The following is a 23,861-nucleotide window of genomic DNA, read 5'->3' on the forward strand; positions in this document are numbered from 1 at the left end:
GGAAAAGGAAGAGGTTCCCTCTCCTCACCATGCTGGTAGCTCTTTTAGTTCTTTCATAAAGACTTATCCTCATTTTCCAGCATGGAAGTATGATGTGATGAATCCTAATGGAACGTATAGTTCCATGCCTTTGACCAGGCCAGAGCATGTACCAAATGGTCCTTGGCTTGATCCGATATGATCTAGAATGTTTAGTTCTTTGTCCTTATTTCTTCTTAGCTTGATGAATGGCCTCTAACTTGGTAAGGCTGTGCTTCAGGTTAATGTGGATCTTGTGGAAGAAAGCATGCGGATGATTGGAGGCTTGCATTTATTAGTTCGCACTCAATCCTCCCAATATGTGCTCACTGATTCAAACTAGGTATGCCATGTTGCTTTCTGAGCATCTTTGGTTTTGAATTACGCTTGATGGTGAAATTAACACATGATTGTGCTGAATTTTCAGGCACATAGAATGGAAATAGCTAATGCTGCCAGAAGAACTTTAGAGGAAAGGATCAGGAGCCTCGAACTTGAAAATCGTCAATACGATCCTCTCTTTTTCGCAAGTCAAGAAGGAAATACAGAAGGTGGCTCCTCTAGAGGTGGATCAAGGAGACCCTCACATAGGCGGACTTGAAGTCCTAGTGATGTATGACTTGTATTTTTATTTTTCATGCAAAACAAAAGGAAGTGTTCCTTAGACAATCTTGTATTATTTCCCATGTTTAGTTCTTTGTCCTTGGCTTCACCTCAAATCATGTAGGAACTTTAACTAAGAAAAGTTTAGAATTCACCTCATGAGATCTTGTAATTTAAACTTATCTTGCTTGGCTCTGTTGGAGTCTGCACTTACTTGAATGAGGCAGAGCCAAATGCCCCTAGTTTACAATGAATGCATGATTTCTGGAAATCTCGGTAATGATGATTTAAAAAAAAAAAGATGATGATGATCTTTCTTTTTTGAAAATGAAAGAGGCATAGGCGAATGCCCCTAGTTTGGAACATAAATCCATGAGTCTTGAAAAAAAAATTGATTTGATCAATTTTGAAAATAATGATGCCGGTGATGATTTTTGAAAACAAGTTAGACATGTCATATTTTCCTAGTTTGATTTAAAAAAAAAAAAAAAATATATATATATATATATATATATATATCTTTTTGAGTGTTAAACGGTCTTAAAAAATTACACAAGAACGTAAAACAACATGGAATTGCATAAGTGTAGGACTGAGGGGCTGCGTGCCACTTGGCAAATGAGGAGTGCCAAATTGCTCTTGGCCATGCCACGATGCTTACGCCATGGTGGGCCAACTCCTCACACTTTTCCAATGCGCGTTTCGCATTTTTGCGTTTTTCGAAAAAAATTTACTTCGTTTGTGATCATGAAACACCCTCCTAGTTAGCTACAAACTCTCTAAAACCTATTTCAAACCTGATTATGACTTGATGCAGCATATATAAATGAATTCTCCTACGACAGATCTTTGCATAAAGGTTAGTAAAGCACAATAATCACAAGCAAACATCATCCATGGCTAGCAATCATAACTTTTCTCATTCAACAATTCATGATATCAATAGATAGGTTCATAGCTTTGATTTCAGTACTAAAACCAATTTTACAGCCTACAAATTAAAGGGAATCAAGGCTCCGAGGAATGTAAAGATCAAGTGGGACTTCCTTCGTGCTACTGTGAAATTTTGGGATCCCGAAGATCATGTGTTTCGGTTTAACACTGCTGAACTTTGTCCGTCAATTGAAGAATTTTCCGCTAACCTAGGCTATGATCCAAGCAAAAAATCTGTAGCAGTTTCTTGTGATCTCAGGCATAAGGAATCTTTGTCTACTGCTCTCGGTCTTCTTACTTCCATTACTGATAGTATGATGGAAGGTCATATAGTGAATCTTTGTGCCATTATCTCTCAGCTGATTGACAAACGCACCTATGGAGTGACCGACAATATGCAGAAAAATTTCAGTATGGCCTTATGCATGGTGGGAGAACTTTTGCTTTGCTCTTGAAGACACGGCTTTGTGGATGCTCGAGCTATAAGTGTTATGAATCAAATTAAGGATTGTGATAACCTTGTTTCTTTGATCTTGGCAAAAACTCTTCTAGGACTGGATGCTGTATTTCATGGTGGAGAAACTCAAAACTTCTGAGGGAGTCCTTTGACTTTGCAAATATGGCTGATGGAGCAACTGGACATGATTGCCAAGCCTACAACTAGTAATTATGGGCCTGGCAATTTTCTTAGCAAGGTTGTAATCAAGATTGAATGCCAAACTGAGAGTGTTTGGGTGAAATTCTTAAACAAGAAATCCAGTACCTCAATTCAATGGGATTGTTATTGGTGGAAATGCCCACCCCTTTTATTGAGGTCTCCAGGATTGGACCACATCTTCCCTGTTGGGTTGCAGAGGGCAACTTTCTACAAGGGAGACAAACTATTGAGGCAATTCAAATATGAGTAAGGAATGCCTGGTGGCAAAAGAAGAAGATTCTTCACTCTTGTGGACACAAATCCTACTTTTGTACAGAATATGCTATTAGGCTTGGAGATGGCTGACCGAGTGGACCAATCTTTTGTCACGGTTCACTTTCACAAGATGACTTCAGAATACTCTAATTGGTTGATAGAAAAGATTGTTGACTAGGAGGCTAAAAGGATTGTTATGAGAGAACAGTTTCTCAAAGACAACCGGGAAAGACCTGATGAAGACAACTATGAATTCAAAAGAAGGGATAGGAATGATGAAGTACCTATCACAAAAGGAATTAATGACCAATAGAAAAAGAAAAGATTGAAGACAAAGTGACATTCTTATTTTTTGGCTTTGAACATGTTTGTTTTAGAAGTTGACATAAAACTCTTATGTATAGGAATTATTTAGGATTTACAAGTTAAGGATTCTGTTTAAAGTGTAGGCTTTTGGGGTTTTGGAATTTTTATGGTTTGGTTTAGGGTTTGGGTTTTTGGATTTTGTGTAATGACATGGTTTAATGGGATGGTTGAATTTCTGGTAATTTTGGTTAATGGGCAAATGGTGGGTTTTGGGAAATTGTGACCGAACCAATGCATGGTTGCCTACATACCCCATTGATAGAAGAATTAGGTCATCACGCAGTTCATTTATGATGATGGGTTTTTTTTTTCCTTAACTTTTGCCTAGGTCACCCTTTCGGGTTTTCAACTTAGCAGGCTCTCTCATTCTTTTTTCTTTTTTCTTTTTTTTAACTTTCCTTTTGCATAGATTGCCTTTTCAAGTTTTCAACCTATCTTCTTCTCCTTCTTCTTCTTCTTCTTTTTTTTTAGTCAAACCTAGGAAGGGAAATAACATAATTTACAACCACTTCAGATGTGGTGCTTTCAGACTACCACCTCGACGTGGTATTTCTTCAATTGATCCATGTTGGTTGGTTCAGTTAAAGGGTTTGCATCTAAGTCCATCAGCCTTACTGTTGCCCCAGAGTATATCTATTTAATAATGTATAGGCCTACCCAATTTTTCTTAAACTTCCAATTGGCATCTTGAACCGGGGTTCGGATTTCCTTCAACACTAAATTCCCTAACTTCAAATCTCTGGTTCTCACCCTCTTATNTTTTTTTTTTTTTTTTTTTTTTTTTTTTTTTTTTTGTTGGCTTTAACTTTTGCCTAGGTCGCCCTTTCAGGTTTTCAACCTAGCAGGCTCTCTCATTCTCTTTTTTTCTAACTCTCCTTTTGCATAGATTGCCATTTCAGGTTTTCAACCTATCTCTTTTGTTTGTTTGTTTGTTTGTTCTTTTTTTTTTTTTTGCTCTAATTTTTGCCTAGACCGCCCTTTCAGGTTTTCAGCCTAGCGAGCTTTTTTTGTTTTGTTTTTAGTCAAACCTAGGAAGGAAAATAACATAATTTACAACCACCTCAGATATGGTATTTCTTCAATTGATCCATGTTGGTTGGCTCAGTAAAATGGTTTGCATCCAAGTCCATCAATCTTATTGCTCCCCCAGAGTATATTTGCATGATAATGTAACGGCCTACCCAATTTTGCTTGAACTTCCTGTTTGCATCTTGAACCGGGGCTTGGATTTCTTTCAACACTAAATCCCCCAACTTCAAATCTCTGGTTCTCACTTTCTTGTCAAAAGCTTTCCTAAGCCTCCTCTGATATCCTTGAATATGATACAAGGCCTTGAGTCTCTTCTCATCTAGCATGCACAACTGATCGTATCTGCTTTGTAACCAATTTATTTTTGGGATTTCACTTTCCAATACTGTCCTTAGTGAACGGACATCCATCTCAATGGAAATGACTGCTTCCATCCCATACACCAATGAATAAGGAGTGGCTCTTGTGGAAGATCGAATTGATGTTCTATACCCCTAGAGTGCATAGAGCAACTATAGGTGCCAATCATTGTAGTTCTTTATGCTCTTCTTCAAGATTCACCCTATGTTTGAATTAGCAACCTCAACTGCTCCATTGGTTTGAGGGTGGTAAGGTGAAGACTTGTGGTGTCAAATATTGAACTGTCGTAGTAGCTTTCCTATTTCTCCCTTAAAATGCTGCCCATTGTCTGAGATAATTTCATACGGTACTTCGTATCTGCAGATGATTTTGGTTTGAATGAATTGAGCAACCTTCTTTAAATTCAGGATTTTGTATGAAGCAGCTTCTACTCATTTAGTAAAGTAATCAATGGCTACAAGTATTAATTCATGGCCATTGGATGCTGTTGGGTGGATCATCCCAATAATGTTTATTTCCCATGTAGAGAATGGCTAGGGTGATTTCATAGTATGTAGTGGCATGGGTGGCATATGTTTCAAATCTCCATGGACTTGGCATTGATGGCACTTTTGAACATAAGCCGCATAGTCAGCTTCCATGGTAGTCCAGTAGTAACCCTATATCATTATCTTCCTTAACAACATGTGTGCATTCATATGTTGCCCATAACTTGACTCATGAACCTCTTCAATTATTTGTTGTGCTTCCTTAGCGGTTACACAAAGGAGATGAATTCCATCATATGATCTTTTGTAAAGCTTTTCTCTACAAATGATGTAATTAGTGACAGCCTTCAGATGGTTAATTGATTATTCTTGTATGTAGACTTTGGGTATGTCCCATCCTTGAGGTATTGTAGGATGTCTGAATACCGTTCACCTTCCTCATTCTTTTCCTCATCTTCTTCTATTGTCATGCAGTAGGTTGGGTCTTCTTTTTGTTCCAACACTATCTGTCTAGCTTCATCTTCTTTTGGCCCATCCATCATGGATGCCATGGTTGCTAGAGCATCTATGATTTGATTCTACATCCGCAGCACATATTGATATTGGATCTTGCTGAATTTTGATGCCCACTTCTGAAGACATTGATGATAAGGCATAAGTCTTTCTTCCTTGATCTTCCACTTATTCTATACCTAAGAGATTATTAATGCTAAGTCTTCGTACACCTCCAACTCTTTTACTCCAAGGCCTAGGGCTGCTTGTAGACCCATGATGCAAGCTTCATATTCTGTGGCATTGTTGGTGGCAGGGAAATTGAGTTTGCCAGAAAATGGAATGTGTGTCCCTTTTGGAGAAATTAAGAGAACTTCAATTCCACTTCTGTTTTGATTTGTTGCTCCATCAAAATACGTCTTCCATGATTCTACTTCAATCCCTATGATGTCTGCATCCAGAAAGTCTCTTTGGATCTCTTCAGCTTCTTTTGGTGAATAATGGGCTAAGTGATCGGCAATTGCTCTCCCTTTTACAGATTTCTGAGTCACATACTTAATATCAAATTTTGACAAAAGTAAAACCCATTTAGTTGTCTTTCCATCTTGAACATGTTTTTCCATTAGGTACTTCAAAGGATCCATTCTTGCAATCAATCGGACCTTGTAAGCAAGCATGTAATGTTTGAATTTACGGGTTACCCATACGAGTGCTATACATGTCTTTTCTAATGGTGAATACTTCTCTTAGTAAGGCAACATCTTCTTACTGATGTAGTAAATTGCATTTTCCTTTCTAATCTCCTCTAGGTATTGAGGAAGTAAAGCCCCCATTGTTGTATCTGTAGTGGTGAGATATAACAACAATGGCTTTTCAGGAACTGGCAGGACAAGTATTGGTGGTTTCATCAGATAACTCTTGATCTTCTCAAAGGCTTCTTGGCATTGTTCGTTCCACACTATTGGGACTTCTTTCTTGAGTAGTTGGAAGATTGGTTCAGATGTCATAGTGAGTTGAGCTATGAAGCTACTGATGTACTGTATCCTCTCTAGAAATCCTCAGATCTCCTTTTCAGTTCTTAGAGACTCCATCTCTACAATTGCCTTGATTTTGTCATGATCAACTTCTATTCCCCATTGCCTTACCATGAACCCCAACGGTTTTTCGGATGTGACTTTGAAAGTACACTTCTTTGGATTCAACCACAACTTGTAGAGCCGGATTATTTCAAAGATCTTCCTTAAAGCCGGGATGTGCCCTTCACGGTCTTTGTACTTCACTATCATTTCATCAACATAAACTTCTACTTCTTTGTGGATCAAATCATGCAACAAAGTAGTGGCTACTTGTTCATAAGCAGCGCTAGCATTTTTTAGGCCAAATGGCATGACCTTGTAATAGTATGTCTCCCATGGTGTGACGAAGGAGGTCTTCTCTATATCTTCTAGAGCTATCTTAGTCTGGTTGTATCTTGAAATTCCATCCATAAATGAAAGCAACGCATGCCCTGCTGTGTTGTTAACCAAGACGTCAATGTGAGGCAGTGGAAAGTCATCTTTTAGGCTGGCCTTGTTCAGATCTCGAAAATCTACACATATTCGGACCTTTCCATCTTTCTTGGGTACCGAAACCTCATTAGCTAACCACTCTGGATAGTTGACCCCTCTTAGGAATCCTGCATTTTACTGTTTCTCTACTTCTTCCTTAATCTTGAAAGTCCATTCTGACTTCATTCTTCTTAACTTCTGCTTGACTCGCATCATGGTTGGACCTGTTGGAATGCAATGCTGTACTATATTTGTATTAATCCCGAGCATATCTTCATATGACCAGGCAAAGACCTCCTTGAATTCGGTTAGCAGTGCCATTAATGCATCTCTCTTTGAGGCGGTTAGGGTATTACCCACTTGGATCATTTTGGGATCATCATCAGTTCCCAGGTTAATGGGTTGGGTTTCTTCTTTTATAGGTTATAGTTATCCTTGTTTTAATTCCTTATTATTAAGAATTTCTTTACCAATTTCAGAAATAAAAACATTCAAAACCAGCAAATAAGCAAAATCAGAAATCATATTAAAAGGGAAAGAGTTTTTAACAGACTCTATAGACTCAACAGACTTAACTGGAAAACTATCACAAATAGACTTAACAAGAATAGAAACACTAGCAGAAATAGACTCAATAGGAATGGAAACAATGTTCTTGGTAGAAGTGATTGGCTCTACAGTCTTAATCTTCTTGGCAAAGGTGACTGACTTGATGTTCTTAATCCTCCTCTCAAAGTCCTCCATGGGGTGGGCGGCTCCCTCCCATGCCCAGTTCTTCAACTCGGTCGTGGCTTCCATAATGGTAGGTGGCTCCCAGTAAACTCTTTCTTCCCTCAGCATCAGTACTGTGGGATCTACATCCATATAATCTATATCTTCTTCTTCTTCAACCTCCATGTCTGTAGGCTTGTCGATCACAAAAGCATCCAAGTGCTCTATGCTATCCATCCATTCATTAAATAGATCGTGTTTGTCTTTAATGCCCAAGTCAGTGGACTAAGGGAGATGTTCTAACTTACTTTCTTCTATTTTCTCCTCATTTCGTTCATCATTCTCAAGTGTCATGATTCTGAGATAGTGGACCATTAGTTTTTGGTCTAGAGCGGCTAGCCTGGAATCTATGTCATCCTCCTTTTCAGTATGTAGGGTTGGTGTACTTGGTTCTAAATCATAATATGACCCCAATTCTAGAACCTGTCTTCCATGCTTGTCATACCTAGGGCCAGACCTTGAGTGAACATTAGTGATATCACTCCAATCTGAAAGATGCCCATAGGGATATTCATCATGATACATTTGATTAGCTTGTGTATTCTCCTCTCTTGCATTCTCTAACACATTTATCAACCTGTGTTTATCACTATCAGTGTTGCTCCACCTGTTAGCTTCAGCATCATCTTCAATATCTTGATCATAGTAGTCCACATCACTGTCATATTCCTCATAGAATAGATCTGCATCTTCATCTTTTCTATCACTAGGGGGTTCACCCTAACCATCATCGCTGTACAGGCTATCATAACTTCTACTGATGCTGTCATCATTATTGGTGCCACTGTCATTATCATCACGTCCACTATCACTGCTGCTGTTTTCACTACTACTATCACTCTTGTCTTCACTTTCATCCTCATCATCACTAGAGGTTGTTCCCCCTTCCTTATCTCCATCACTGGCTCTTAGTTCATACGGACTCTTCAATGTATGCTGGTAGGCCTCCTAATATTTTTCTTCTTTTATATTGCAAATAAGATCTCCAAGGAGTGTAACCATGGCATCAGGATCCATGTGATCAGCCCAATTATTAAGGACCCAAATTGTATCTTCTTTTTCAATTCTGGAACCTTGTTGTCGCAATTAAGTAGTACCTCGAACCCAGGCACCATTGTTCTTGTTACATGATCAAATCTTGGCTTAGGGAATCTCCAATAATGTTGACTTCCTCCAGCTTTTACAAACTTCCCATTCAATGTAGTGTAGGAATTATGCATGTATGCAGCGGAAAAAATTAAACGGATCTACTTCAGTCTCAATTGATAACATGTACTAAGTAAGTTTCAGAATTTAGGAACTAGAGAGTGTACCTTGAAGTAGTGAAATTCAAAACCAAAATTCAGAAGTTCTTGAGAAGATTTTCAATCTTCACTCCAATTCCACTAACGCCCAAGATGTGTGGTCTCTCACTCACATACATATCAATTCATGTTATATCAAATTCTGTATGTTTCTTTCCTAATAACTAATTATCTAATTGGGCTAGCCTTTTGGGCCTTCCCAATTGGGCTTTAGTATGTAGTTTGGAGTGGGACCAAAAGGGAACAAATAAGACACTAACTCCAATGGGCCTTGGTCTTTTCTGTTAACTCTTAACAAGTCCAAAGTTACTATTAATTATATTTAATACCACTATATAAATATAATTGAACTCTAGGCTTTATTAATAGATTATATCCCAAGACTTTATTATACGTGCAACCCCTTTATAAAATATTCATAGTAATACAAAGTCATTAATGAAGACTGCCACTTTGTAGATTACCACATCTTAATCCTTGAGTACTCGGTTTAATCCTTTAAGTTATTCATCATATATTTCTGAAATCTAATTTTATAAATATATACTTTAGTAACTATTTACTAAAGTAGTTAGGCCTAACATTCTGAATAACAAAACCATTAAACTTATCTCAAGGGAATATTTTATATTTCCGTTAAGAGACTATGAATTCCATCTTGAAAATATATGTTCCATCAACACTAAATGTGGCTGCCCAACATACTGAGGTTTTGACCGTTACTTTAGATCTCACTCCTGATATATCAAAGCAACCTACGCTTCATGATCAGGTCAATTATTCTTTTAGGATTAAAAGTTCATGTGAATATAAGTCATGGGATTTATTATTCAATTGACAGTCATTAAAAGAATAATAAATCTCACAGCAGTTCAGTTCAATATGTCTTAACTCTTAAAACATATTAACATATCAACTAGAAGTCACCACTTCCATGATCAAGACAAATCATCTTAGTTGACATGTTATAGTCTTCACAAATGAAACGCCCAATTTCATCATCGACTATGAACTAAATTTTGAGTTTACAAAGAACTTGTGATTTATATCTTTTGTGACTTTTCACATAAATCACATATTATGCATCTCATGGATTATATGACAATGTCCAAATATTCATGTTACCATTATTTCAGATAATAATAAAACAATTTTATTAATTACAATATTAAGTCATACATCATGTCATACATAATGTAATACATAGCATCATACAATAGGATTTAAGAGCACAAATGCACAAATCCTAACATGTAGGAGTGTAGGGTTTCAGAGGTTCTGGAGGACAAGGAAGTCCTTTTGCTTTGGCTTTGGCTCGAGCCATCCTTTTTACTTCCATTTTTAGTAAATCATCATTAGTGGACTTATAGCCTAGCCCAAAAGGTGGTGTGGCAATAGGAATTTCCAAGTCTTGAACAGTTGGCTTTTTCACAGCTCTCCCCAAATTCATCCCAGGAAAGTAATTCATTCTTCTCATCATTGAAACCACATTGGTGTTACCATAAGGAGCAAAGTCCATTGGGATCTTCTCAACTTCTTCTTCTTTCTTTTCAAAACCAGGCCTCTCAATCTCAGAGCCATCTAAAGTCAATGGCTCATTCTCAGAATCAATACCATAAACAGGTTAAAGTACAGTCAAAATATCCCCATAGATGGTCGCAATAGCCCCTTTATGTGGAAACCGAACCTTTTGATATAGGTAAGAAGGTACAACTTCTATGTCATGGATCCATGGTTGCCCAAAGAGCATATTGAAGCACGAGGCTATATTAAGGACTTGAAAATCGACCTTCTTGACCATTGGTCCTATGGTAAGCTCTAATGTTATGGTTCCCAAGACCTCTCTTTTACTGTTGTCAAATGCCCTCACATGTTGATCAGTAGGCACAAAGTCTTCAATGCTCAGGCTAAGGTAGTTTACAGTCTTCAAAGGATAGTAGGCATATAGTCTCCAATGCCTCCCAGAGTGTAAAAAAAAAAGTGATGAGTTATGAGGTTCAATCTTTATTTTTAGAGGTCAGAAGGCTCTAAAAAATAGGTACGAACAATTAGGGTTTGAATCTGGATGCATCCTTTTGTGAAAAGGTCGAAAATGGTATGCATTATCGTCACCCGAAGGCAGTTGGGCCAAAGCCCAATACATGGAAATTCGGCCCTTTTAGAGAGCCGAATAGTGCCAAATTGGCCTTTTGACTCCGATCGTTCTTTCGCGTTCGGGTGTCGTTTGGACTCCTTTTCTAGGGTTTTTTAGCCGGTCCTTGTACTTAGACATGTGTTCACCCTCCATCTATGATTTTTCATCTCTTTTTGGATAATTCAAGCCATTTAAGAACAATTATCATGTAGATAAATTCCCTAAAATAAATCTTGATGAAGTTCAGATTATCCACAATTTTATTGTTATCCAATCATCCATTTTATTCCTATGCATGTAATCCTATTTTAAACACTAATTATCAATCAATCATAGAGTTATTTAATTAATTTTAATGGTTTAACCAATCAAAATTAATTTAAACTAATCATGTGTGGCTGACCTTATTTAGACACAATGCATGTTGACTGTGCAAACTTGATCATGCGATATCTTTCGATCCAATAGCCCGATTCGAAAACCAAAAACAATGTTGTGACCATTAGAATCTCAAGATCATTTTTATGATATGTAATGAATGAATTAATGCATGTAATGCAAAGACAAGTTGATGCATGTAATGCAAGAACCAATTAATGCATGTGATTCAATTATGATTTTTGTGGTACATGGATGGTCATTCAAGTCATTCTCCTTGATTAAATCTTGGGTGCAAAATTGAGTGTCTACACCTACACATATATATTCCCTAAGAATCTTAGTTCAACATTTGCTACATTGAACTGGAATCTCTCTCTCCCTTCATTCCATTCTATTTTTTTCCCAATTATGAAGCCTTTAATCCTTGTTTATTGTTATTATGATGAAAGCCATAATGTGTTGGATACTATGAAAGTTTTCCCCTATGTTGACTTAATAATAATAAAGAAACTTTATGATTTTTTACCATGGAAACACACTTATTAACCTGTTAGACGTCTACCGCTGGAGGTCTGTCATATTCACTGCTGGACCATTTTTCCTCTTGTGTACTTGTTATAGTGGACCCACTTTTATATTAACCAACTATGGAGGAAATGCATAATTTTTACTATGCAAATACATTTATTGATTTTCCAAACATCTACTGTTGGACGTTTCTCTTGTTTACTGCTAGACTGTTATTTACACACTTATTGTGGTGGACCATCCTTTGTACTATCTTATCTTTGCAGGAGGTATTTTTAGGGCCTTATTACAATCTCTGTTGAATGCAACCTAGACCTTGAGAAACATGGGCCTTTCACTATCATGTTCCAATCCTAAAGTTGAATCTTGGTTTTGACTCCCCTAACATCATATTGTTAGGATTGGTGCCCTTAAATCCTATTGTAAGATGCTATGTATACTATTAAGTGTGACATTGTGTTTGACATTATGTATGACTTAATATTATGTTTAATAAATTTGTTTTATTATTATCTGAAATAATGGTAACATGAATATTCAGACATTATCATATAGTCCATGAGATGCATAGTATGTGATTTATGTGAAGAGTCACAGAAGATATGAATCACAAGTTCTTTGTAAACTCAGAATTATAGTTCGTAGTCGGTGATGAAATGGGCATTTCATCTGCGAAGACTATAACATATCAACTACGATGATTTGTCTTGATCATGGAAGTGGAGACTTCTAGTTGATGTGTTAATATGTTTTAAGAGTTAAGACATATTGAACTGGACCGCTGTGAGATTTATTATTCTCCTAAAGACTGTCAAATGAATAATAAATCTCACGACTTGTATTTGCATGAACTCTTAATCCTAAGAGAATAATGAACCTGATCATGAGGTGTAGGTTGCTTTGATATATCAGGAGTGAGATCTACAGTTATGGTCAAAACCTCAGTATGTTGGGCAGCCACATTTAGTGTTGATGGAACATGTATTCTCAAGATGGAATTCATAGTCTCTTAACGGAGATATAAAGTATTCCCTTGAGATAAGTTTAATGGGTTTATTATTCAGAGAGTTAGGTCTAACCACTTTAGTAAGACTAAAGTATATATTTATGGAATTGGATTTCATAAATATATAATGAATAACATTAAAGGATTAAACCGGGTACTCAAGGATTAAGATGTAGTAATTTACAAAGTGGCAGTCTAAATGACTTTGTATTACTACGAATATTTTATGAAGGGGTTGCATGTATAATAAAGTCTTGGGATATAATTTATAGATAAGACCTAGAGTGCAACTATTTTTATATAGTGGTATTAAAAATAGTTAATAGTAACTTTGGACTTGTCAAGAGTTGACAGAAAAGCCCAAGGCCCATTGGAGCTAGTGTCTTATTGGTCCCTTTTGGTCCCACTCCAAGCCACACACTTAAGCCCAATTGGTAAGGCCCAAAAGGCCGGCCCAATTAGATAAATTGGTTAGATACAAAGGGAAAAACGTACAGAAATAAAAAAGTGAGAAAAACATCATGAAAATGGAGTGCATGTGAGTTTTTGTCACTCACAAGTCATCCCTTTGTTACCAATCGAGAGACCACACATCTTGGGCGTTAGTGGAATTGGAGTGAAGATTAAAAGTAGTCCCAAGTGCTTCAATCTTTGTTTTTGAAATTCACCGCTTCAAGGTACGATCTCTTGTTTCTCTAATTCTGAAATTTACTTTGTACGTGTTATCAATATCGAATGAAGTAGATCCGTTTAAAACTTATTTTCCGCTGCATTTATCTTTATATCCATCACATATGGGCGACGAAAAATGCCCCCAACACTTATTGTAGTATATAATAATTCAGAAATAGCTGTACACTTAAGTTGTTAAAAACCCTTCCATATATGACGTTACCATATCATATTCAAATAAGAATGTTTGAATACAAAATATTTATAATGGAAAGTATATATTGTAATAAAAACAAATATGCTGGCAATGATGGTATTAAAATTGCATTAATGTTCACAAATTTCCTAATAAAAAACCATTGAAAATTTAGCAATCAACATATTTGTTATTAAGGGATAATTGATTTACTCAATTCACATAAATGAGTATTAATATTAAATATGGTATTTTTCTAAAGATATCCAACAATCCCCCACTTATTTTTATAAAAAATAAATAGGTAAATATATATACGAAATTTTTTTTGGGTTAAGTAGAACATTATGCATAATGAGAGTACCAATGGCTTAAACCCTCATTTAGTGTTTCAGTAATATTGTTCCAAAGTTAATAGTGAGCTAAGTCTTGAACTACAACTTTTTGTGTGGAAACAAAACATTACATCACACACATAATATTCTAGTACTCTACTACAAGCTTCTAAGCCAACACATTAAAGCCTTGTGCTTAATCCCAGTATTCGTGAGCTATTTAGAGAACTAGCCTTATTCTCAAAGGAAGCAACCCCACTTCCATTCTCACTTAGGTGTGTTTATCAAGGATGTTCTTGTAATTCTAACATCCCACTCATAAGAGCTATAGTCCACATAAAGAGTTTTTAATAAATAAAAAACTCATCCTATAAAACGTTACAAGATATATGCATGCACACCATAGGGAGGGACATGAGTACTAGTACTCATACATATATTTAGTACATGTTAATCAAACTACTCTATGATTAGTTTTTCCCTTTGAACCTAGTTCTTGGGATCTCCAGTCCCTAGGTAGGGTATCCTTATAGGTAGTTTATTTTTCTTTGGCCTTAAGTTCCATCCCCTCGATGCCATCCAGATCTTTTCTTTAGCTAGAGCTCTAGTTAATGGATTCATAATATTATCTTTGTACTAATATAATCAACATTTATGGTACCATTGCTTATGTTTAATCTCACAATACTGTGTTTTCTTCTAATAGATCTGGATTTACCATTATAGTATTTATTGCAGACTCTACCAATAGTAACAGTACTATCACAATGAATTAAAACGGGTGGAATAGGTTTCTCCCATATGAGAATTTCATATAATAAATCATGTAACCAACCCGCTTCACTAGTTGAAGATAAGGCAATTAATTCTGCCTCCATGTTGGATTTAGCAATAATCTATTGTTTTTTAGATTTCCAACATCTTTACCACCTAATGTAAATACATAGCCAGTGGTAGACAAAGAATCACCTGATAAGGTGTTCCAACTAGCATCACTATATCCTTCAAGAACAACAAGATATCTTTGATATAGCAAACCATAGTGCGCAGTTCTTTTTAAATATCTCATTAATTGAGTCATGACATTCCAATGCTCAAAATTAGGTTTGCTAGTAAATCTTGCTAGAACTCCTACGACACAAGCAATATCAGGTCTAATGTAATCACTATCATATCTAAGACTACCAATGATACTAGCACATTCCTTTATATTGTAAATATCATTTTCATCTTTAGTAGGAAATAGATGCACATTAGAATCAAAAGGAATACTTGCAGGTTTACAATCAATGTAATTGTATTTTTTCAATTTTTTTTTCTATATAATGAGATTGATCTACAAATATGCCATTTGAAGTTCTAGAAATTTTCATGCCAAGAATCACATTAGCTTCTCCTAAATCTTTCATATCAAAGTTATTTTTAAGAAACATTTTGGCAGCATTTATAAAATCCATATTATGACCAAAAATTAGAAGATCATCAACATATAAATAGATTATAACATGAGCATCATCAAAAGTTTTATAATATATACATTTGTCACTTTCATTTGTTTTAAAACCATTAGATAGCAAACATTGATCAAATTTCTCATGCCATTGTCTAGGTGCTTCTTTTAAACCATATAAAGATTTTAATAATTTACGTGCCATGTGTTCATTACTTGTCATTGTAAAACCCTCTGGTTGGTCCATGCAGATTTCTTCTTCTAATTCTCAATTTAAAAAATGTCTTTTTTACATCCATTTGATGTATCATCAAATTATGAATAGCTACTATAGCAATCAATAATCTAATGGATGTAAATTCAGTAACAGGAGAAAAAGTATTGACAAAATCAATATCTTCTTTTTGTTTAAAATTTTTAGCTACAAGCCTTGCTTTGAATTTTTCAATAGATCAATCAGGTTTTAATTTTCTTCTAAGTACTCATTTACATCCAATTTTTTTACAACCTGGAGGTAAATTTACAAGTTTCCAAGTAATAATAGAGATAATAGAATCCATCTCATCATTGATGGCTTCTTTCCAAAAACCTAAGAAGAAGATAAAGCTTCTTCTAAAGAAGTAGGACCACCTTGTAAATTATACTCATAATATTCAGGACCAAAAATGTTTTCAATGCTAGGTCTTTTACTCCTCCTAGGTTCAATCTAATATTCATTAACATCTTTTGACTTAGATGTTGAAGATTCAAATTTCTCTTGTTGTTCAAAACCCCCACTATTTTTATATTTAAAAGGAAATTTATTTTCATGAAAAATTGCATCTCTAGATTCAATTATTATATGATTATCAATATTAAAAAATCTATAAGTTGTGCTTTTTAAAGAATAACCCAAAAATACACACATAAAAGCCTTTACCCCAAGTTTAGGTCTTTTAGGGTCATATAGCCTCACATATGCTAAGTAACCCCAAACTTTGAAAAAATTCAGATTTGGTTTATATTTTTTCCATAATTCAAAAGGAGCTAAAAAAGTCTTTTTATGAGATCCTCTATTCAAAACAAAATTTGCAATTAAAATAGTTTCATCCAAAAATATTTAGGAGCCCACTAACAGGCATAGCATTGGTTAAATTTATGAGAGTTCTATTTTTATGTTCAGCTATTCCATTTGAAGATGGAGAATAAGGGGCAGTAGTTTTATGAATAACACCAAGAGATTGAATATAATTATTAAGACCAAGTGTATCATATTCTTTTCATCTATCAGTTCTAAACTTTTTGACCTTTTTATCAAAAGTATTCACAACTTCTTTTAAGAAAACTGATAATTTTTTAAAAGCATCACTTTTATTTTTCCTAAGATAGACATATGAATATTTTGAAAATCATCTATATAAGTTATAAAATACCAATTACCTCCACGTGTCAAATGTCCTTCAAATTCACAAATATAAATATGAATAAGTTCTAGTAATTCAGTTTTTCTTTCAACAAAATTATGAGGTTTTCTAGTAATTTTAGTTATGCTACAAAATTCACATTTTTCAAGTTTGGGAATTAAACCTGAAACACTCATATTTTTCATATATTTATTATTAATATGACATAATCTACCATGCCAAACTTTCACACAAGAAACAATATAAACAGAATTTGAATTTTCATTCATCTCAACATTAAGTTTAAACATGCCATCACATGAACAACCCTTGCCAACAAACATGCATTTTTTAGAGAGTACATATTGATCAGCCTCAAAGACTTATTTGAAACCAACCTTATTCAACAAAAAGCTAGAAACTAAATTTTTTCTAATGTTTGGAACATGAAAGACATCTTTGAGAGTAATTTCTCTCCCAGAAGTAAATTTGAGAAGCACCTCTCCAATACCCACAACCTCAATGGTTTGAGAATCACCAAGCATAATTTCATTTTTCTCATTCAGGATGGTGTAGGTCTTGAACCAAGTTTTATCATAGCAAAAATGTCAAGTTGCCCTAGAATCAATACACCACCCTTCTAAGCCTTCGAGAATATTAATCTCGGTAACCATAGCCACAAGAGGCTCTTCAATGACATTGGCTTGAGCCATAGGCCCATGTTTTCAAAAATGACAATATTTCTAGTCGAATGTCCATGCTTTCCACACACAAAATATACATAATTGCTATTATTAGTGTGGTTGCCATTATTTGGAGCATGCTTAGGATGGTTTTCTTGGTTCTTTCTTTGATTAGAGTGGGTCTTATGTTGAGGTTGATTTCAATTTGGCCTACATTTGAAATTTCTTTTCTTGGGCCTTACATAGTCATTATTTTTTGCATGGGCTTTTGGCATGTTTTCATTTGAAGAAATAAAATTTACCTTAGGACCATTTGCTCCATGGAGTTCCATAGCTTTGTCTTGGTTCCTTGCCTCTTCCTCCACTATCAAACGGGTGATAAGGAATTCAATGGAGAGTTCCTTTTGCTTGTGTCTCAGGACTTTGGCGAACTCCTTCCAAGACTTAGGCAGCTTGTCATTGATGGTTGAAACTTGCATTTGTTCATCTACTTGAATGCCTTTAGATCGAACATCTTGTGAAATCATTTGGAGTTCATAGGCTTGTTCCGCCACAGACTCGCCTTCAACCATTTGAAATCTGAAAAATTGGCTACATGCTTATTTCTTGGATCCAGCTTCCTCTGTGTTATATTTTTTATTCAATGCCTTCCATATCTTTTTGTCTGATTTGGAAGCTTGATCATAATAATCATACAAATCATCAGAAAGACAATTAAGTAAATAATTTCTACAATAAAGATGATCCTTCTCCCATTTCTTAACATCTTTTTCATGTTGAGAAATTTCTTCATCAGTCAATTGTTCAGATTTCTTTTTCTTTGGTTTTTTCTTAGTTGACACATAAGCTACATTCAGCAGAGTAAGGTAAAATAAAGTCTTTTGTCTCCACCTCTTAAAGTTAACACCACGGAAGCGGAATGACTTATTAAGATCACCCGCTCCAAAGGAATTAGACATAACGTTACCATTTTCCAAGGATGATTTTGTGTTCTCTGCATGATTTGTCTCAAATTGTTGGAAATAAAGGAGAGATATTACTTGAATTTTCCTTGGAAATTACACAACATGATTTTATCAAAATAGGTGGCGAAGATGAGGCGTGAACCAAGTCACTATCTTAAGACAAATAATACTATCTACGGTTTATCCGATGTAGTTAGACAAATGATTTCTACACGTTGTCACAAGGATACAACAGTCTAGGCACCTTTGCTAATTATCCTTGCGAGCTTACACTGCTTGTAGGATATAAGCTCTCTATATCATTTTCTTTTCCCAGAAAATAGAATAAACGATAAAATATTTTTATGAAGAGTAAGAAGCAATAGAAGGTGAGTGTTTTAAACAATAATAAAATATTTTTTTAAAGTATGTAGCTCTGAAATTCAAAATAAGGTGATATGGAAAACTTTATTTATTTCTTTCTATGTATATATAATAGCCGAACTTGTCCCTAGCCAAAGAATCAAAACTTTTGATATCAATTAAATGGTCATAAAGCTATTGAAATCAATATACAATCAATAGCCCATAACGTGGCTGAACTTTTTTACAAATCCATTTAGAATCAGAATATACATTTGAAATATTGCTAGCTGTTTTGACTTTCCCTTAAACCAAAAAGTAAATACTTGTATATATATGGTAACTTATTATAGTATATAATAATTCAGAAATAGTTCTACACTTAAGTTGCTGAAAAACCTTCCATATATGACGTTACCATATCATATTCAAATAAGGACGTTTGAGTACAAAACATTTATAAAGGAAATTATATGTTGCAATAAAACCAAATGTGCTGGCAAAGATGGTATCAAAATCGCATTAATGTTCTTAAATTTTCTAATAAAAAACCATTGACAATAGCTATTCAAATTATGATTTATATTTGAATTTTAAAATTAGTAATCAACGTATTTGTCATTAAGGGATAATTGATTTTCTCAATTCACATAAATGAGTATTAATATAAAATATGGTATTTTTATAAAAATATCCAACATTAATAAGATACTAGAATGTTAAAAGAGAGGTTGCTAATACTACTCATATAACAATTGCAGCATAATCAAACATACGACACTATTGCCAACAATTGTACACAATCCTTTATTACTCAGAATTGGAAATGGGCTTTTACTCAATCATTGAGGGATGATAGCTAATTACATCAATGATGTAAAAATTCTTTGAAATTCCCTTAAAGATTCTCCTCAAACCTTCCAATCTTGAAGTGCTTTAGCTCAACTCCTTTTGCCTCCCCAGTGAGCACAAGGTCAGCGAGGATTCTCCCCACCGCCGGACTCATCTTGAAACCATGCCCTGAAAACCCACCTCCGACCACGACATCCTTCCCAAACTCTCCACCCAAGAAATCAATCACAAAATTCTTATCTGGGGTCATCGAATACATGCACAACTGTGTGGCCACAGGCTCTCCTGAATCAACCAAGCCTGATAGCCTCTCTTCCACCCATTGTTTCAAACTCCCCAATGCCATTCCAGGCCCCCATGGTCTCTTATCCGGATCACATGGATATCCCCCATGCACGGCAACCTTAATCAATCCCGGAAACTCCATAGACGGCGTTCCGAATATATGCGGCTCACCATAGGATGAAAAGGTTGGAAAATCACCACCAATTGCATACTTATCCCCATGTCCCTCCTTAATCTTCCAATAACACACCATAGTCTCCAAAGGTTGTATAGGCAAATCAATCCCACTAACCCTTTTAACTAACTTTGTAGTCCAAGCCCCAACTGTCACCACACATTTTTTACCCCAAAACTTTTCACCATCGCTAGTGTAAACCCACACACCTCCTTTCACACTGTTAGAAATACTAAATCGTAGTATTGTATTTCATGTGTGAAAGAATGTACATAGATGCCTTTATATAGGAGGCATATGTGTGCAGTACAAGTAAACATGTGTGCTATACAAGTAACCTAACCGGGCCTAAAGCCCACAACACTATATATGTTAACAGCCCCACTCAAACTCAAGGTGGATGTGAGACCAACTTGAGGTTGTCAACCAAAGTACGAAGGCGTCCCTTAGGATGTGACTTGGTGAAGATATCTGCAAGTTGATCTTTAGAGGAGACTGAGATCAGCTTGAGAGCACCATGGACAAGATGAAAACGGATAAAATGACAATCGATCTCAATGTGTTTAGTCCGTTCATGGAAGACATCATTGTGAGCAATATGAATAGCACTCTGGTTGTCACAATAAAGAGGAGTAGCAGAGGATGTAGACACACCTCGCAACGGTCAGCGTAGATGACGTCAGCAGGATGAACGGGCGCTGACGTCAGCAGGTGACTGGATGCTGACGTAAGCTGGGCTGACGTGGCACTGATGATGTCACGCGTGACGTCAGCTTGAACTGAGGACGGCGCATGTGGCACGTGGGGCGCGTGGGGCTCAGTTGCAGAAGCTTCTGGCGGCGCGTGAGGGCGCGTGGGCACTCCGATGGCTGCGAGGTTTTCACCAACAGGTAGATCGTTCCAAGACGGTCTCAGTGATACCTCCAGAAACAAGATCGGAGCAATATTCGAGGTGGGATGACACGTGCAGTGATCTTGTGCGGTGTTGGATTTCTCAACGATGGCGGCTGCAGGTCCGGAATCCGAAGACAACGTTTGGAAGACGTCGGGGGTTCAACGGCGAAAGGCTGCGGCGACTGTTGTGATGGCGGAAGCGATGTTGAGAGTACAGTAACACCAATAAAGATAAGACTGCTAAGAAAAGGTCAGAGCAGTGGCTCTGATACCATGTTAGAAATACTAAATCGTAGTATTGTATTTCATGTGTGAAAGAATGTACATAGATGCCTTTATATAGGAGGCATATGTGTGCAGTACAAGTAAACATGTGTGCTATACAAGTAACCTAACCGGGCCTAAAGCCCACAACACTATATATGTTAACACACACCATCTTTTCTTATATCTTTCACTTTCATGCAGTCCCTGAGAACAGTGCCGTTTTGAAGCGCCAGAGTTTGAAACATCGACACTGCTTTAGTGGCCTTTATCACACCACCATCACTACTACACACTCCAACCCAATTGTCAGGAATATCGAAGCTGCCTGAAAACTTGTCAGAAACTTGTTGACGATCAAGAATTTCATGTGGTACAGAGTATTTCTGACAAGTGGCTATGACTTCACGGAGACGCTTATCTTCAGACGAACCGATGTCGAGCTGTTGAGCCTTGAAGTAAACCTTGTAGCCAATGTGGGACTCAGCTTCTTCCCAGAGTCTGTAGGACTCCTTCACCATGGGATAGTAGTATTCCTCTGGGTAAGCTGAACGTATAGTACGAGACTCGCCGTGAGATGAGCCACGCATGTGTAAGAAATCGAACTGCTCGAGAAGGAGGACTTTGTGACCTCTTTTCGAAACTTGATACGCGGTTGAGCTGCCCATGACGCCAGCTCCCACCACTATTACATCAAATTCTTCATCGAAAACTGCCATCTTAATTTTCTCTTCTTGCTTCTCTCTCTCCCTGTCTCTTATAGACACTCATTGAGAGAATTTAGAGACACCTATTATTTAACTGAACATTTTTTGACTAACTTGTTGGCGGCTCAAGAATATTTTTCAAAGTAGTGATACTTATCGCATTATCAAAGATTCCATGCATCTAATAAATCTTTTTCCATGACACAAGATAATTAATGGAAGAACAGGCACTTGAACTTTAGGGGTTCAAAATCTAATGAGCCTTGACTTGAAAAAAAAAAGTTATATATAATTTATATATATTAATTTAATTACATTTTGTTGAAGTATTTAATTGGTATAATATGCAATTAGTGTATTATTTATATATAGATAAGTGTGGTTGTGTGAATCACTAATTAATATAGTACAAGTAGGTTTAGTTTTGTATCTATGCCAATGTATTAGATGAAGAAGTTGTGTGGTTGGAAGAATCGCCACTACCAGCTCGTGATGCTTTGTTTTTTTATTCTGCTTTTCTAAATGAATGAAGTTTGATTGGGCTTTCAAAAAAAAAGTAGGTTTAGTTTTGTCATTTAGTTAAAAATGTTTTTATAAAAACAATAACAAATAGATAATGATAACTACATAAAAATAAAAATATTAAATAATTTTAATAAAATAAAATAGTCTCACCTACTTTGACAATAGATAATGACAACTATTAATATAATATTATGTGACGATTTCAAAATATGAAAACTTATTTTAAAAAAATTGTAAAATTTCATATATTTGTATTATTTATTTATTTATCAATGACTCAATATGTTCAAACTTTCTTTTTATTAAACTTTGATTAATTTAAGTTTCTTTTTTTTTTTTTTGAGAAAAAAATTAATTTAAGATTCTTAATCAGCCATTACATCCCTTTTTCTTTTTCTTTTTTTTACTTATCTGTATGATTCACGCCTCACGGTGTTTTGGATTCTTTTGTAATATTGTAATTGAAATAATCCTATAGTCATCCCACGTTTTTAAANAGGATGTAGACACACCTAAGTCTTTGAGAAGCCATCGTAGCCAAAGGAGCTCAGATGTGGTATCAGCAAGGGCACGATATTCTGCTTCAGTACTGGAGCGGGCCACATGGGTTTGTTTCTTGCTTCGCCAAGAAATCAGAGAAGAACAAGAAGAAAGCAATAACTAGTGGTGGACCTGCGATCAGTGGGGTCTCCTGCCCAATCAGCATCAGAAAATGCACGAAGAGTAAGAGGAGACTGAGCAGAGTAGAAAAGACCATGGAAGAGAGTGCCCTTTAAGTATCGAAGAATGCGCAGAACAGCAGCATAGTGAGTCGATCGTGGAGCAGACAGATACTGACTCACTTGGTGAACAGCATAGGAAATGTCTGGACGAGTGACAGTGAGATAAACCAAGCTGCCAACCAAGCGTCTGTAAAGAGAGGGATTAGACAATGGTTTCCCCCCTGAGGGAGTCAGATGCGCATTAAGCTCAACTGGAGTGTCCACAGTCTTGCTATCAGTGAGTCCAGCACGAGACAAGAGTTCAGAGGCATACTTGGCTTGAGTAATATAAAGTCCATCTGTAGAATGAGTGATTTCAAGACCCAAGAAGTAGCTGAGATATCCAAGATCTTTCATCTCAAACTGCTGACTGAGAAAAGCCTTGAGTTCTTGAATGCCACTGAGGTCATCACCAGTTATGATCATATCATCCACATATAAGAGGAGTAAAATAGTGCCTTTGTCAGTGCGACGAAGAAATAAGGCAGAATCATAGTGAC

The 23,861-nt window shown here is 36.0% G+C and overlaps 1 protein-coding gene across 1 annotated transcript; it reads right to left on the minus strand.

The window, feature by feature from the left end:
- Positions 1-19,796: 19,796 nt before the first annotated feature.
- LOC112027461 (probable sarcosine oxidase) lies at positions 19,797-22,087 on the minus strand. The gene is made up of 2 exons (XM_065775447.1): positions 21,537-22,087; positions 19,797-20,430 (listed from the first exon to the last, which is right to left on the minus strand). Exons 1-2 carry the CDS (start codon positions 22,085-22,087, stop codon positions 19,797-19,799), a joined length of 1,185 nt encoding a protein of 394 aa, XP_065631519.1.
- Positions 22,088-23,861: the final 1,774 nt, after the last annotated feature.

The sequence above is a fragment of the Quercus suber genome, unplaced genomic scaffold, assembly GCF_002906115.3.
Source record: "Quercus suber isolate HL8 unplaced genomic scaffold, Cork oak 2.0 scaffold_112, whole genome shotgun sequence".
NCBI lineage: Eukaryota > Viridiplantae > Streptophyta > Magnoliopsida > Fagales > Fagaceae > Quercus > Quercus suber.

Coding starts and splice junctions, on each gene's coding strand:
- LOC112027461 (XM_065775447.1), bottom strand. CDS start 22,087: ATGGCAGTTTTCGATGAAGAATTTGATGTAATAGTGGTGGGAGCTGGC. Junction 20,431..21,536: donor GATATAAGAAAAGATGGTGT/GTGTTAACATAT, acceptor TATTTCTAACAG/TGTGAAAGGAGGTGTGTGGG.